Source organism: Sciurus vulgaris (assembly GCF_902686455.1).
Source record: "Sciurus vulgaris genome assembly, chromosome: 2".
Taxonomy (NCBI): Eukaryota; Metazoa; Chordata; class Mammalia; order Rodentia; family Sciuridae; genus Sciurus; species Sciurus vulgaris.
The window spans coordinates 14,584,471-14,601,255 of NC_136462.1; the positions used below are offsets into that span (position 1 = coordinate 14,584,471).

Consider the following 16,785-nt stretch of genomic DNA (forward strand, 5'->3'; position numbering starts at 1 on the left):
ACGACATCGCACACAAAGCTGTATTGTCACCATTAACACTTAAGCCCCACTCCACAGTGGAGTGAGAAGGGGAGACTGGATGGGGAGAAGGAAGGTGGAGAGACACAGTAGGTGAGGGATGGGGCGGGGGAGGGGAGAAACCCCAGCTCTGGCCACCCCACAACCCACAACCAGAAGAGTTGAGCAGATTGCTCAGGCCTGCAGGCTGATGGCAGACCCACTCCAGGGCTCCCCGGAGAGATGCCCGGGGCCTCCGAATAGTCAGAACTGAAGCTCTGCTGGAACTGGGGCCTGAAGCCAGAGCGTCCTCAACCAAGATCCTGACCCATGTTCCTCCTAATTAACTTCTGTCTCCATCTACCCACACGTGCCAGGTCCAGGAGTCTGGGGCGCAGAGAGGAGAGTTAAAATGCCAGGGTCTTAGTGACAGTCATATGCCAAGACACACAGCTGAGGTCGGACTCATGTGACTGCTGGCACTGTCCCCTTCCCTGCCACACATACTCTAGAGTGTCCAGCAGTCTCAGAGAGGTGGCAACATTCTCCCAGAGTTCTCAGATACCACAGCCAAACACACACGCAACACACGCCCCTCTCAGCCACAGCCTGGGGCAAAGCTCCACTCTGGTCTAAAGAGCTCCTTTGGCCAGGAAGAGGGGTGGTCTGGAGCTCACCTTGCCTGTTCCCCATCCCTGCTCCTCCACCAGGTGTCCCATCTCGTCTACCTGGAGTTGATAGTGGGCCCTCGGGCCATGTGCAGCCCAGGGCACTGTTCTGTGCTGAAGCACTGGGTATAGGGCGCATCTCTCCTGCAGCTTTGCACTGGCCTTGTTGGGGTACCCCTTCCACCCTCAGCCTTTATGTCCTGAGCTTGCAGATTTCATCTGTTCAGTTTTGTAGCGAAGTTTCTGCTCCCTGAGGGCCACCCCGCGTCAAAGGTCTTTGGAGAGCAGCTGGGAGGAGTCCGTGGCATCCTTCAGCCTCACCCCCAGGGAGCTGGCTTCTGCAACGTGCCAACACAGCCCTGCCCAGGTGAACAAACCAAGGGCCAGAAGAGCCACTTGCTGCTCCAGGAGACCTGCCACCCTTGCAGAAATGCGAGTCCTTCAGTCTGCTGGTTGGGGGTTCAGGGCCAGCTCTAATTTCCCAGGGCATGGGATTTGAATTCCTTGAAACCTAGAGGCTCAGTAGGCTTAATCCTGGACTGGAACCAGGGCAGGAAGTAGGAAGAAGTTGCCATCAGTAGATTATTTCTGGAATCTTCTAAGGGGTGGGGAGTGGGGGTGACAGGCAAAATGTCATCCTCAATCTTTCTCCCCCTACCCCCCAGGTTCCAAGAGGCTGATCCTTTACCCTGTGTTTTCTGACCCTCTGTGTTAGTCAGCTTTTCGTGTCTGTGACTAGAATACGCAACAAGAGCAACTTAGAGGAGGAAACATTTATCTGGGGCTTGCAGTTTCCAAGGTCTCAGTCCATAGACGGTGACTCCTTTGCTCTGGGCTAAGGCAGGGCAGCACATCATGGGGGAAGGACTCAGCAGAGGAAAGCTGCTCCCTTTTGGTGGGGTCATGAAGCAGGGACAGAGAGCAAGGAGGAAGGAGTCTCAAGGAAGATGCCTCCTTCCAGGACTTGTTCCCAGTGACCCACCTCCTGCAGCCACTCCCTACCTGCCCATAGTTAGCAGTCAGACTAGGATGGACTGATTTGATTCTAGCCCTCATAGTCCAATCAGTTTCCCTCTGAATACTCCTGCATTAACAGGAGGCTTTGGGGAACACCTTGTATTCAAACCATAACACCTTCTACCAGAGGTGCCCAGAGGCAGATAGATAGCCCAAGATGGATGTGCCCCAGGGAAAGGTGGTTACTGCGGTCCCAGGGCTGCACTTGGCTTTGACTGGGCAGCCCCTCCAATGACTTGGGAGGTCCTCTTCCCTTCCTGAAGAAGGAAGTGACCAGGTTTGATGGTGGCAGAAATAGCTGCACAGTCAGGAAGAGCCCAGCCCAGGATCCTGCTGGGGCAATGGCATCAGCTAATCTCTCTGCCCCCTCATTCTGTAGTATTTCTCCATTCTTGACCTAAATCACTGGTATTCCCACTGGAATGGACTGGGATGAACCGAGGGCTGTTGGCTGTTCCATTTACCATCAAGAGTATTTTTGTATTGTCCTCTCTTATGCCAATTATATATGTGTGGGACGGTGTGATGGATTTATGTAGCATTCAGTTTACAAATAAAGTAACCAGCCATGGGAAGAGTGTGCAGCAGTCCTTACGGGGAGGGGGGTCTTCCAACCCTAGGGGAACCTAGAGAATTTTTGAAATACCCAAGCAATCAGAAGTTCCAGGGATTGAGCTCCTCAGAGAAAGGCTAGAACAATTGGAGGACTTGCTCTTGACCACCCAACAAGTGGCCAAGAAGGACAGAGCCCACAAGTGAAGTGGGGTCTTCTCTGCCTCCTCATGGTAAGGGTCACCAGCTGCTCAGCATGTTGTTGCAGATCCCCTCTAGGATTCCACTTGGCCTCCCTCAGAGGGAAGAACTCAGTCCTATGGTTTAGAGAACTCCACTCCCTGTCTTTGGCCCCATAACTCTTTGTACCTGCTGGGTAGCTGCTGCCCACGGTGAGGGAGGGCTCCATCAGACTACCCCCTCCTCTCCAGAGAAGAGTTCCAAAGCAGAACTCTTTGGCCACTCTTGGGGACTTCCTCAATGGTGGTGTTGGGGAGGCCCACAGTTGACTGGCCTCTTCAGACTGGAGCATCCTCTGGACAGTGGTGGACTCCATGTTTACCACTAAGGATTAACTGCAATCTTTGGAAACATACATTTGATTTTGGTCACTCAATTCCTCTCTGGATCAGGCTCCTGGAGTCCTGGAGTGTTCCGGAAGAGTGGATCCTTCTTCCAAACAAACTTAAGTAAGGACCTTCTTGGGGATTAAGATTCCTTTCTCTCCAAAGAAGGGGTGGGAGAAAAAGTCCATCTGGTTTGGACTTAAGGTGGCAGAAGCCATTAAAATTCTTTTCTTATTCACTAGTATTGCTTAGTAAGACAAGGGCTCATCTTCCTGTTTATACAATCGGTCTGTGGGTTGGCCAGAGAAGAGTGGGAGAAATCTTCAGCACAGAATACACCCCCATCTGCTGCTTTCCTCCTGCTGATACAACCAAAAGTGAGCCAAAATCTGACCCTCTTGGCTCCACGCTTTTCTGAAAAACCCATTTCTGGCAGCTGGTGATTCTGCAGCCTCCATTCCTGGCAAGACAGTGACCTGTGATGGCATACATCCTGGGGTCACAATGGTGCCCAGCACTCTGGAGAAATGGTGGGATTTCAATTCCATTTGCTTCAATCCAACAACCATCAGAATATTGCTAGAGAAGACATCAGATGCCAGTACTGCAGTGTAACAAAGGTCATGATATCCGACTCGTTCATTGCTAAGTATCCCCTCCACATCTCTCAAAAACGATGGTCCAGTCTCTCCACAAGCACCACCAGTGACAACTCACTACAATCCAAGACAAGTCATTCCAGGGTTTGGCAGAAATATTAGTTCCTAATGAGCCAGAGTAGAGCCACTTTTCCCTCAGGCCTTAATTGCGGCTGTTGGCGTCATGTGTCCTTTCCGGTACTGAGATCTGAAGACAATTCTCATATGCTACTTCTCAGTGTTAAACCTTCCAAGCTTGTATTAGGCAAGGCTGGAATATATTGCATCAATAAATCATCTACCCCAATCACAGTGCCTCAAAAAAATGGGGCCCTATGATGTGGGTGTAGCTCAGTGTTGGAGGGTGTGCTTCGCAGGCCCAAGGCCCTGAGTTCAGCACAAGGCCCAGTTTCAAAATAAACAAACAATCAATGTTTATCTCTTGTTCATGCAAAGAGAAATGAGAGGCTGCTCCCTGGAAAGTCTTTTCCCAAGCAATCGCAGTGATTCAGGATCCTTCCCTGAAGTTGTTTCACCTTCTTGGGCTTTTCCCTTCCCACCCACACAGGAGAAGCAGCACAAAGAGAATCCCTCACACAGGTTCATGGCCAAGTCTGGAAGAGCTGATATCCCAGTTACTCACATTCCCTTGGTCAGATCCCAGTCACATGGCCCCAAATGAACTAAACTGCAAGGGAGCCTGGGACATGTAGTTTTCCTGTGCATTGTAGGAAGAGAAGGCGGAATTGGTGAGTATCTAGCCAGTCTTTGATGGACAGCACTCTTGAAGTCACTGCTACTTAACAGGTTCTGAGCTCTTACCTTTCTGTTCCTTCATTTGAACAATATCCACTTCTTCAAATGTGATCTCCAGATCTGAAGAGAGACCAGGTGAGTCTGACCTGCCCAGAGGAGGAAAGGACCATATTCTGGTTTCTTTACTTCTGACAATATACCACATTGCTGAGTTTATTGAGTTCATGCAAACAACAATGTTCTCCACGCTGCCTAGAGAGCAGTGAATGTTACTGCGGAGCCAGCGGAAGCCAGCAGGAAGTAGCAAATGCGACGAGCTGGACCAAGTTGGGACTGGCAGTGAGAAGGACCCATGCAAGGAGGCAAGAAGTGACCACAGAGGAACGCCTTTCCCAGCTGAGCACAGGGGCATCATTTGGTCAGAAGGGGACCAAAGAGCCCGAACCCCCTTAAAGGGCTCACGTGCCTTCAGGTTCCACTTCCTGCAGGGCCTGTGTAGAATGCACTACTTCAATGTCCCCAAGGTTGACTTTGAACAGCCAGAGCGTTCTGAGTACTGTTTATCAGGATTCCCTCCCCACGACACTCCTGGAAATGCCCAGCAATGCTCAGATGTCCCACAGATCCATTCTGGTCGGCACCACCTCTTACCCCAAATGACCATACCCTGTAGGTCACTTCTTGTCCCTGTCACAGACATGGATACTAGCCCTCCCCCCAAGCACAGCCAAGGCTAGGAAAAATTTGAGCAAAACTTTACTAAACGGTCTGAGCAGGAATCATATTGTGGGATGGGAAAGTTTTCAAACTGGATCTTGGAAAGCAGAGCTCCGGTGGTCCTTGGGCTGACCCTGCTAAGCGGTTTCCTCCTGACACTCTTCACATCTCAGCCCCTGCCGCAGAGCCATGGGCTTGCCTCTCCCTGCAGGGGACCTTGGAATGTCCCACCCAGGATCTAGGACCCCTCAGCCTTCTCTTCACTCAGCCAGGTCTCAGCCTCTTTTCTAAATTTCTGCCCACAGTGAGGATCAACTAATACATGGTCCAGCCTCAGCCTGCTCCACGTTGGGACAGAATTCATGACTACTGCAAAAGCAAAGGCTCATGAGAGTCTTTCCCCCAGAATATGATTCAGAAGAACATGGGCATCTTTTCCTCTTGTAGCCATCAAGATTTAAAAAATGTCAGGGTACCATCTTCATCGGAGGCCCCCCCATGACATGGAACTCTATGTCCCAAATTAGGGACAAAATTTGCAACTGGAGGAAACTTGGCCAGTGCATCTGCCGAGCCCAGGTAGGTTCACAGAGCTGTGAGGTCAGTGGAGGACTGAGTGCCTGTTCTGGGTGCATTGCCTGATGCCACACCACTGAGAACTAAGACCCTGTAGGCGGCACCCCTCCCAGAATGACACAGGAGGTCACGCTGTGCAGAGAGAACTGGAAGTTACCCCAACCTGCTCCGCTAGTTACTTATATTTTCCAGGAGTGTCGAATATAGAGTTAGTTCCTTCTTCACAGTGAATGCCCATTAAAGGTTCAAACCAGCCACGTTTAAGAAAATGAAATTAAACTAAGCAAGCCCAACAAATGCTGGGAGGCCTCACCGGTGGCCTTATGCCCCCCACCCCACCCCATCTGGATGAGTCAGTGTCACTCAGCAGGGTCCCACACAAGAAGCTGTCCTGGTTCAAGAAGGGAGAGCGTAATGGGATATGGCTGGTGAGTCAGTTTCTGACTTTGTTGGAAAACGTGCCGCTGAGGCAGTTGGGAGAGGGACAGGCTGGGCTGGACAGAGCTGTCCAGGAGGACTCCAGCAGGCCCAAGCCCTGGGGGCCTGAACCACCCTTGGGCTCCTGGGGTACAACTACCCCACTGTGTAGGGAGGCCCAGGGGCCTGGCTCAGGGGTGGGGGTGAGGAGACAGGGAAGAGGTGGCAGCGTCAGGGGTGAAGGGGACAAGACAACCCCGGTGGAGATGGCTGGAGAAATCTTCTGCCTGAGTAGACAAAATGCTGTTTGAAAAAGAGCATTTCGAAGGTCTAAATATTTTGGTGGGTGGTGAGTAATCCTTCCCTAAAGCCCCAACGCTTTGTGGCTCCGCACGTGGTGCGTCTTAGCCTTTCTCAGTTAGCTGGGGATGACTCCTGGCCTTGACGATGCCCAGGACCATGCTTGCTAGCCTAGCAGTCGATTATTCGCTGGGATCCTCCTAAATGATGGGCAGGAAGACTCTCTGAGTAGACCTGGCACGGGTGCCTGAGGCAGCCGGTGAGGAGGAGGGTTGAGAGAATGTGCGAGAGTACTAGGAACCAAAGCAGGGACTGGAAGCCCCAGAGAAACGTCCCTAACCCACACTATTGGCACCATCCCCGCCTGGGAGGCAGGCGGCAGGCCCGTGGCGAGTCTGTGGTTCACCCGGGACCCGTGTCAACCTGCACGCCTGCTGTGGGAAGAAGCTGGGGGTCTCGGGGAACTCTGCCTGGATGCAGGCCTGGACATTGGGCAGGAACTTCCCATGCATGTGACGTTAAGGGTCACACATGCACTGTGGTGATGTCCACCAGCTTCTGGATCATCTCGGTGTGGACACTGTGGAAGGGGAGCCCATCCACCTCCATGCCCAGGACACCCGAGCCTCCACTCCGGACTCTGTGCTGCACCAGGATATTCAACATTTTTTCTTCCTGGAAAAAGAGAAAAATGAGGTACAGGTAATAATTAGCGGAGGGGCCTGGGCAGGGAGAAGAAGAAGTGCATAGATCTCAGTGGAGAGGGGCCTTCGACTTGAGGTGCCTTTTTCTAAATGATACAGTTTTGGTTAAAAACTGTATCAATGCCACTGGAAATCTCACCATGAAGCAGCATGTCCAACATCACACCTCACTGGTCCCCAAACCCAGTCCCCAGAAGCCACCGCTTGGTTACTTGCCTGTAACCAAAGCTGTCGCTCTTGCGTAAGCCTGCGTTTTCCACTTTCATTCCTTCTGCCCTCTCCCAGCCTGGTCCTGGAGGGTGAACCCAGGGATGCTGTACAACTGGGCTACGCCCCTGGCCATTTCTATTTTTTATTTTGAGACAGGATCTCTCTAGACTGCCCAGGCTGGCCTCGAACCACCGTCTTCCCGCCTCAGGTTCCGAGTCCCTGGGATCACAGGTGTGTGTGCATCTTAACAAACACCGAAGATGCTCTCCTCCGACAGGCGCAGGCTGGGCTACTTGCTGCCGGCCCAGCCGGTGGCCTGCGTGTGCCAGCAGGCCCCGTTCTTCCTGAGACCCCACTGCTGGCCTCCTGGGTAGCTACTGCCACTGCCTTCTAGGTGTTACCCAGTGTGCACGTGGGGGCATCTGGAGAGAGCAGGACGCAGGAGAATGCAGCCCAGGGCCCAGCGCCTGGCGCTGGAATCAGGGGGATTCGACATGGGGCTTTCCTGAGAGGAGGTCAAAGCTCTTTGTGCCTCGGGGTTCTCATCTATGAAGTGGGGCTGCTGCTGCTGATGGTGGTAAAGACGCCTGCTTTGGAGGCTGCTGTGAGCAATCGGCGAGCTAGTGGAAGGACAGCTCCTAGCACAGCCTGGCGCAGATAGGTGCTCACGAAACGAGGCTGATGATTGGTGGGAGCCACAGGCCTTCAGCACACAGGTTTCTTCTTGGACTCACTTGCTGGTTAAGGTTTGAGCTCCCTCCTTCTCTCCCCCTCCAAAAATAAGGTCCCGAAGAAGCAGTGGTCTAAGCCACTAACACGCCTGCCTGTGGTTGAACAGGTCAGGTCCCTCTGGGAAGGTGGGTCTCAGGCCAGGGCATCAGGCAGGACACGTCCTCCCACTGCAACCTCCTCAAAGGCAGCAGCAGGCAAGAGGAGGCGCCACGGGAGCTGAGCAGAGGAGGTGCAGGCAGATGTGAGCAGGCGCTCCCTTCCCGTGCCGGCTGTGGCTCATTCACCCACCATCCACCCGCTGGAGTGAGCCTCAAGGATATGGGGTGAATGGTGACAGGCAGTCACAGTATGCAGGGGTCACAGCACAGAGCAGGATCACCCAACCCAGTTTTGGGGGTGACTTAGGGAAGATTTTATGGAGAAGCATTATGAACTGAGTGTTTGGGTTCCCCCAAATCCATGTGTTGAATCCCCAGTGCTCCATGCATTGGTATTTGAAATTGGGGCTTTGGGAGGTAATAGGTTGAGATGAGGTCATGAGGGTGGGGCCCCCAAGATGGGATTAGTGGCCCCCTAAAATGAAGAGGGACCAGCATTCTCTCTCCACGACATGAGGACACAGGGAGGAGGCAGCCAGGAAGAGAGCCCCACCCGGGAACCGAATCTGTGGCACCTGGAAGCTGGACAGCTCGGCCGAGAGCCATGAGAGCTGACCGTCTGCTGCTGCAGCTACCGGTCACCGCGTTCTGCTTTAGCCACTCCAGCTGACCAGGTATGGTGCAACGAAGGTCAGAGGTCATGGCAGAGTAGGAACCCGCCCGGCAAGGGTCCTTGAGGACTTCAGAACAATGGGGGCGTGGGCCAATGTCACTGGGAACTGTCTTCCTGCTGGCCTGCGGGCCCGTATTTCCCTTCTGCCCGGGGCCAAAGCAGCTGTCTCCTGGGGAGGAGGCCCAGGTCCTTTCCACATTTCCGCCTTCTCAGCAGCCCTTTGTCCACAGGCCGCCCAGGGGCTGCCCAGCCCTTTGTTTGGGCTTTCCTCATTCTGCCACTTCTCCCCATTGCTCATATCCTCTCTTTGTGGGGAATACATAAGGGACCCTGGGGCCACTTCCTCCCAGCCCTCTGCTGCACATCTCCACTCTCACCCTCTGGGACCCAGGGAGGGCCTTGGGGTCCTCAGGGTGGCTGGTGCTCAGCTTCTGAGAACCACAGGGACTAGCTGGGCCAATAGCTACTCCCTGCGAGTTTCGAGGAATCACTCGGCACCCATACCATCTTGTAGGAGGCCCAGTGGAGGCAGTGGCTATGGGGAGCTGGAGACAGAGTCCCTGGAGGCTGCTGCAATACCCAGATTGACAGTGGGCAGCAGAGAAGGAAGAGGACCAATGTGCGGCCAGGTGGACAGGACTTGGGGCTTCACTTTACGGGGATGGGGAAACAGTCCCAGGTGTCTTCTGGGAGTAGAGGCGGAGTGTGGCACCTGCTGTGAATTCATACTGGAGCTGGCGGACTGACACTTATGGGAAATGATGCTGCTCGTGAAGTGGGGCAGGAGCCCAGATGCACACCCAGAGTCCCAGCTACTTGGGAGTCTGAGGTAGGACAGTTCTTAAGCCCGGGAGTTAGACAGCCTGGGCGATGCAGCGAGACCCCATCTCAATAAAACAAAACAGATGGGTGGTTTGAAAGTCCTGGAAAAGGACAGGAGCCCAGGATGAGGTCAGATGCCATGTTCCTGTCTCTCTGCACCATCTGTCCATCCATCCATCCACCTGTCTGTCCTTTCTCCTCTAGACAACTGTGCAGACAAGAAAGTGGTCCTGATCCAGACCAGCACCCGGGCAGAGCTGGCTCCTGTCTGAGGCCCTCAAGGCTGAGGGTGGGGGATGGCTCATCCAGGGCCTTCTCCAGGTCTCACCTTGGAGGCCTTCAGTCCCTCCCAGGCCCACCCCTGCCCAGAACTGTCACTTAGCCACCCCACGGCACCCTGGCCTGGCTCCCAAGATGAATGCCTAGCCCTCTAGTGCCCAGGCTCTGGGTCCTTGTGTCCCTGACCTTAGTCCCTCTTGTGAGGTGTCATCAGTTGGCTCTGACTCTGGCAGCATGGGAATGTTCTCCAGTGTCTTATCTGCCCTCCAGGAAAACCCAAGGCACCACCTGCCCTCATTTGGAGGGGCCCCTGGGCCGAGGGCCAGAGTGGACAAGGAGTGCTCTGAAAGGGGTGGCCCCTCTGGGCCCTCAGCATAGCACCACCCTGCCACAGTCGCCAGACCCCTGGGAACTCCTGTCCCTGAATAAGGAGACCCTACTTACAAGCAGCTCAGAGCAGAGGTAAGGACATTTCTCTGCCCCACCCATCAAGCTTTGCCACCAGCCCAGGATACTGCTTTACCTGGCACCTCAGGTTGGCCAGGGAGCCCCACGGAGGGAACTGCAGACCCCTAGTTACTGATGCTGCACCTCAGTTTATGTGGGTCCTGCTGCCTGGAAGGCCCTTCCCACCCTTCTTTCCATGGCCACTTACATCCTCCTTAGCCCCAAGCCCCTGCGCAAGGCCACCACCTCCAGGCAGCCTTCCCGGAACCCTCTGAAGGCACTAAGTGCTCTCTGAGCACCCATAGCTAAGCACGCTGCCGTCCTGGCTCCTGAAGTTCCATGCCAAGCGTCACTCCCCTGTGGTCCCGGAGTCCCCCATTCCCCCAGGGCCATGCCTGACTCCTCATTTTCCCTCAGAACAAGCCTGGGCCAGGCGCCCAGGAGGAGCTCACCAAATGCTTCTGCTTTTGCTCTAAAAACATGCCCTTTATTTCCTTTGAAAAAGTGGTGCATTGTTTATATATTTATGAAGGTCTGGGCAGAAATGCAAAAATAATTTTCCATCCCTGGAGGGTGATTGCAGACTGTGAATGTGTCGGGCGGGGTTCATGCTATTGTGTTTGTCATCAGGAACCGTGTGGCAGGCAGCCCCTGAGTGGTCGTGTGTGTGTGTGTGTGTGTGTGTGTGTGTGTGTGTGTGTGTGTGTGTGCGCGCGTGTTTGGTTTGGTTCTTGCTTTCTTCCAGTTCAGACCAGGAAGTGTAAGTAAGCCACAGAAGGTTCCCTGGGCCCCCTGTGGAAGACATCCTCCCTCCAATGTTGCTACAGCTGCCCGAGCTCCGCACCCACCCCTCCCCTAGCCCCTGGCATTCCCAGGAGCTGGGAAATGTCTGAGCCCCTCCAAAACAAGTCCAGAATCTGAAGTCAGAGAGACCTGGCCTCTAATCTCACCTCTGTCTTTTCACTGGGTGGTCTTGGGAAGCCACCTCACCTCTCGGGGCCCTGGGTACTTCCTCTGTAAAAATGGGCACCCCAACACCAATCCAAGGAGATGTCCGAATTAAACAGGCAGGAGAAAGAGACAGAGAACCAGGGAGGGACGCACAGGCAGAAGGTAACAGGGAACAGAAAGGGTGTACTACAGAGAAAAGAGGCAACAGCCATCTCTGGGTGAGGGGGCTGGTCAGAAGCGAGGGCTTTGGAACCTCAGGCCCTGGCGGGCTGGAGGACTGTCACAGTTGCCTGTCCCATCTCAGCTGTTCCCCAGGCTGGACACTCCAGAAGCACCTTTCCCCTCTGCAAACCGGTCCTCTCCCACAGCCTGGAAGACAGCCCTCCACTCCAGTGGGTCCCCAGGAAGGGCCGAAGGAGCAGCATCGACGTCACCTGGGAGCTTGGGCATGCAAGTCCTCCGTCCCGTCCCAGGACTCCTGGATGCAAAAGCCCAGGGGCAGGCCCAGTGTTCACAGCTGCTGGTTCTAGAGTTCGAAAACCCAGCTCTTACGAAGGCCTTCTCCCACTCACTGAATCAGCAAGCGTTTCCCCGGCGGTCATTGGGAAAGCGGATAGGACACCTGGTTGGTGACTTTCAGGATTTTTTGGACATTTACTAATCTACCTTTTGGGAGTCAAGCCTGGAACAGTGAAGCCATGTTCAGGAGACAGGTGTGCTCCACCGGCAGCGCAGCCTGGCCCAGCCCAGGGAAGCATCCCCATGCCCCTGACGGGGACCCTGTGTCACAGGACTCCTCGTTGGCAGGCATGTCTTCCTGCTGACCTGGCCTCCACTCTCAGGACCTTGGCCTCTTGCTTCTGCTTCTGTCTCTCAGGAGGCAGAGTCGTTGCCTGTCCTCCGCCCCCAGGAAGTTTGTGGATACGTGAGGCGCCCCAGAGTCGACTGTCTTTCAGGTCAAACACCCAGTGCCCCCCACTGCTTCTCAGGGTTTCCAGCCCTCCCACCTGCCATGGGCTCCCAGGCGAAGTCACATCTGACCCAGGCTTTGCCCCTGATTTCCCACAGTCCAAATTCCCTTTGCACATTCCCCAAGGAGGTGCCCCACTAGCCACGGACACATGGTCTGCGTCCTGTAAGTCACGTCCCTCAGTGTCACCTCCAGGTGGGGCGGGACGCCCTCCCTGCGAGGATGGCCATGTAAGGATGGGGTTCCAGACTGGAATCAACGTCAGGCACAGGACCTGCTCAGGAGGAACTGAGGACCAAGGAAGGGCTGGCCGGCCCAGCTGCCACCTTGCTGCCCAGGCCCAGACCTGGGGCAGCACCGCCAGCACCACCTTTGGGGCTGGCTCCGCTCTCGTTTTCCCACCTGCATACGTGAGTCCACGTGAGTCAGCTGTGCCTGGGCCTCTGCCCTGGACTACAGGACGCACTGAGAACCACACCCGGGGCTTCGGGTGATTGACTCTAGGAGCGCAGACAAAGCCACCCTGGGCCTCAATTCTCCTGCTCAAAGCCCTGCAGAGGGTCCCTATTCCCTGCCAGGTAGAGCCCTCAGTGAGGACGCTGTGGTTCTCTTGGACCTGCCGAACATGGTGTCCCTCTTCCAGGACTTCTCCATGGTCCCAGTCTACTTAGGGAACTGGGCAATTTGGATCCCTGAGTGAAAAAATGCATGGACAGGAACAATATTCAAACCTGGGCTGGGGGCTCAGGACCACCTCCTTGTGGGTCTGGGCTCGGATGCCCTCCTGCCCCCCATCGCATCCCACGGCCCACAGCCCTCCGCCCAAACCAGCACTAAGCTCTTCCTGGCCCCCCAGCCTCTGTGCCCTGTTCTTCCCTCCTAAGGCCCTCCGTCTTCCAGCCCCACCCTCGGGATTCTTTCCCACCTTCCCTGCCCCCACACTGAGCACTCATCTCACCCAGAGGCCTGCTGGGTTCGTTACCTTGGCGACAGATGGCAGGGCCTGAGTCCAGCTCTGCTCCCCAGGTGCTTGGGAGGGTCCAGTTGCCTTCCTCAGGTAGCGCCCATGGACTTCACAGGTGTTCAGGACGTATAGTGCGCAGGCCAAGGCGTAGCCTCCCCAGTTAGAAACACCTGCAGCCACCATAGATTCCCTCACGGACCTGGCACGGTCCTGTGGTCCTGCAGACCATCAGCCTTCCCCCAGGCAGCAGAACTCACCCTGGGCACAGTCGCCGGGCCAGAGGCTGGAGGAGCACCTGGGAACTCGTTATAAGACAGATTCTTGGGCCCAGTCACCCTGACACATCAGAAACCCAGCAGGTCAGGAGGGCAGCAATGGAGGTCTAATGAGCCCTCCAGGTGAGTCTGATTCAAGCTAAAATTTGAGAACGGTTGCTCTAAACCATTTGGGTTACATACTGTTCACGATCATCAAGAAGAAGATTCAGGTACTAAGCCTAGGAGCCCATTCCAGAACTCTCCACATTAAGAGACTCTCCAGTGGCTGGTGTGGCTCCCACAGGGCTCCTGCCCTGGCTTCCTTGGAGTCTGTAGGGGAACAGCCCTGTCACCTGTCGTGGGCTTGAAGAGCATCCGTCATCCTCAGACCTTCCTTCTGTTCCATCAGCCAGCGCTGAAGGGCTTATTGCCCAGTATGGGGACCATCTAATTGGCTTATGTCTGAAATAACATTGAGTTCTCCATTCCGTTGAAAAAGGACTCAAGAGAGCCTGCTAAGCTCTGGGTGCTGGAACATCAAAAGAGAAAGAGGCTGTCTGGGTGCCAGTGCCTCAGGGGGCTGAGACAGGAGCATCACAAGTTCCAAGCCAACCTGGAAAACTTAGTGAGACCCCGGCTCAAAATAAAAAATGGAAAGGTCTGAGGATGTATCTCAGTGGTAAAGTGCCTCTGGGCCTAACCCTAACCCCCGGTAGCAAAAAAAAAAAAAAAGAAAAGAAAAGAAAAAGAAAAAAGAAAGAAAGAGATGCTTCTGTTCCAGAGAGACAGATGAGAGGGCACAGGTAGACCATCTGTCAACAAGAGGTTTGCAAAGGATTATGGGAGCACTGAGGAGGGGCTGCCAATTCCGACTCATGCAGCAATGATTCACAGAAAGTGGTCATTTAACGTGGGCCTTACAGGCTGGGCAGAGTCTGCGAGAGGAGGACACCAGCTGGGTGTACTCTAATTCAAGTTGGCTCTGATGCTACCCACCTGGAAACAGCATCAGACTCTGCAGGTTGAGGGTTCACCTGTGCGCCTGTCCCTGCCCCTTCAGATGCCTGTCACAGACCCAGGCTGTCTGACTGACAGGCTGTAGATCTGGGTTCCCACAGCCCCGCATGGGGCTTCATTAATTTGCTCCAGTGGCCTACAGAACTCAGGCAAACACATCTGCTGTCCACGTGAAGGATATTACAAAGCACGCAGGTGAAGGCACGCCAGGGCGAGGGGGCATGAGGGAAGGATGCAGGTTTCTGTGCCTCCTGGGTGCGCCAGCTTCCAGGACCTGGCCCTTGCCACGTGTTCAGCCATTGTCCTCGATTCTCTGAAGTATAAATGTTATGCCTAGGTGGAGGGATTTGGGGGCATTTATCCTGCTTGGTGCTTTGGTGCTGACTGAGCTTCTGGATCTGTATCAAACATTATTTTGCTTCAAATATTGCTTTTGTTTCTTTCTTCTCCTTATGGTGTCCCAATCAGCGTGACTTACACCGTTGGCAGTTGAACCATTGTTCTTATATATTCTGTTCTGTTTACGTTTTTCAGTCTTTGTTTTGTTTTTCAGTTTGGGAAGTTTATATTGCCATATTTTCAAGCTCAGAGATTCTTTCCTCAGTCTACTAAAGAGCCCCTCAAAGGCTCTCTCCATCTCTATTACAGGTTATTCATTTCTCTCATTTTAAAATTCTTAGAATTTCCACCTCTCTGCTTACATTTTTCATCTGTTCTTTTTTCTCCACGTTTTTAATTGGTGCATTATAGTGAACATAATGGTGGGATTTTTTTGTTACATATTTGTATATTCACAAATACAACAATATAATTTGGCAACATCTTTCCCCAGTATTTCCATTTCCTTTCCTATCCGTTTTTGCATGCTATCTACTTTTTCTATTAAATCCTTTAGCCTATTAACCACATTTGCAAACAACAACAACACAACAAAACAAATCTCCTGGTTTGCTAATTCCAACATTCCTGACATACCCAACTCTGTCTCTGATGCTTGTTCAAACTCTTTAAACTGTTTTTATGTGCCTTATAATTGTTGAAAAGTATATGTTATGTACTTGGTAAAAAGAATAGTGGACTGGGTATGGTGGCACACACCTGTAATCCCGATGAACTGGGACACTGAGGCAGGAGGATTGCTAGTTTGAAGCCAGCCTCAGCAACTTAATGAGACCCTAAGCAACTTAGTGAGACCCTGCCCCAAAATAAAAAAATAAAAAGGACTGGGGATGTGACTCAGTGGTTAATCACCCCTGTGTTCAATCCCTGGTACTAAAAAAACAAACAAAATAAAAAAGAAAGAACTGCAGTCTGTAGATGTAAGATGTGGGAAGAGGGAAAGTATCCTGTAGCCTTATGATTCCATCTCAATATTTCAGTAGCCATTTTTCATTACTATAATGAGATACTCGTGGCAGGCTACTTTATAAAGAAAAAAAGTTTGGCTCCTGGTTGTGGAGGCTCCAGTGAGCACCCCTGCCCCCATCACATCATGACAAGAACATGTGTGTGTGTGTCTCTAAGTCTGTGTGTCTCTCCCTAAAGAGCCACTAGGATTCAATCATGGGGCTCCACCCTAATGGTCTAATGTAATTACTTCCTGAAGGTCCACGCTAAACATTATAGTTGGGTTGTTTCCACCTCTTAATGCAATTAACATAAGAATTGTTTTATGGCCTCGGGTGTTAAACCCCTGCCTGAGTTTGGGCGGACAAACCGTATTCAGACCATAGCCGTGAGTGGTGCCCCTGGACAGGGAGCGTCACCAGGGCTGCTCAGTTTGTCCACCCCTGCTTAAGTGGGGCGGGGTAATCACAGGGCTGGGCTGGGAGTTCCCTTCTCCCAGGTGGTTTGCTGGTTGTGGTGGGATCGTTTCTCTTGAGGCCAGATCTTGTTAAGAAGAACAGAACATTCCGGTGTAGTTCAGAACAATTCCTTTCCTTTTCTCCGCTAGCGGCAGGCAGGGATTCCCCCTGACTTTTAGTGTGAGCAGCTGCTTGAGCTGCTAGAAGTAAACGCCCCAAAGCCTGGGGTCCCCGGGGCCCTAACTCTTGAGCTTGCCTGTGCCGAGCCTCCAGCCACTCACCAACCGGAGTTCAGGTCTTCCTGCCCTGGCGCTGGTTCTTAGCGGGGCTCTGTTCCTGCCCAGGCTAATTTTGATCACGATGTCAGAAAGAGCCTTTCTTAGGGTTCTGTCAATGTCCTGAAACTTGTGAGGGACCTGGCGGGGAAGGAGGCCTTGAAGGACCTGGGCACAGGAGGGGTTGGTCCTAGTGGGAAGAGCAGCAGCCAGGAGGGACCAGGTAGGCGGAGGCAGAAGTCAGCGAAGGAGGTTGGAGTCCTTTTGCATCCTCCCGACATGTTCCAGGTTGTTCTCTTCGCTGGCCCAGAGTGAATGCTGGGAGGCATCTTCTGACCACGGAAGCAAAGCGGCCCTGCCGCTCTCTCCCCTGCCCG

The 16,785-nt window shown here is 53.5% G+C and overlaps 1 protein-coding gene across 6 annotated transcripts in view; it reads right to left on the reverse strand.

Moving 5' to 3' along the window:
* The window catches only part of DGLUCY (D-glutamate cyclase), a 45,462-nt gene that overhangs the window by 2,252 nt on the left and 26,425 nt on the right, over positions 1-16,785 (reverse strand). For 2 of the 6 annotated variants that reach the window (XM_079128969.1, XM_079128967.1), the window contains exons 10-12: positions 13,073-13,224; positions 4,261-6,879; positions 4,082-4,156 (exon numbers count right to left, since the gene is read on the reverse strand). In XM_079128969.1, the coding sequence (XP_078985095.1) occupies positions 6,730-6,879; positions 13,073-13,224 (302 nt within the window). In that variant the 3' untranslated portion in view covers positions 4,082-4,156; positions 4,261-6,729. Of the gene's footprint in view, positions 1-94; positions 4,157-4,260; positions 6,880-11,724; positions 12,493-13,072; positions 13,225-16,785 lie in introns of those variants that run through there. The other 4 variants (XM_079128970.1, XM_079128968.1, XM_079128966.1 and 1 more) reach the window with 4 other exon arrangements.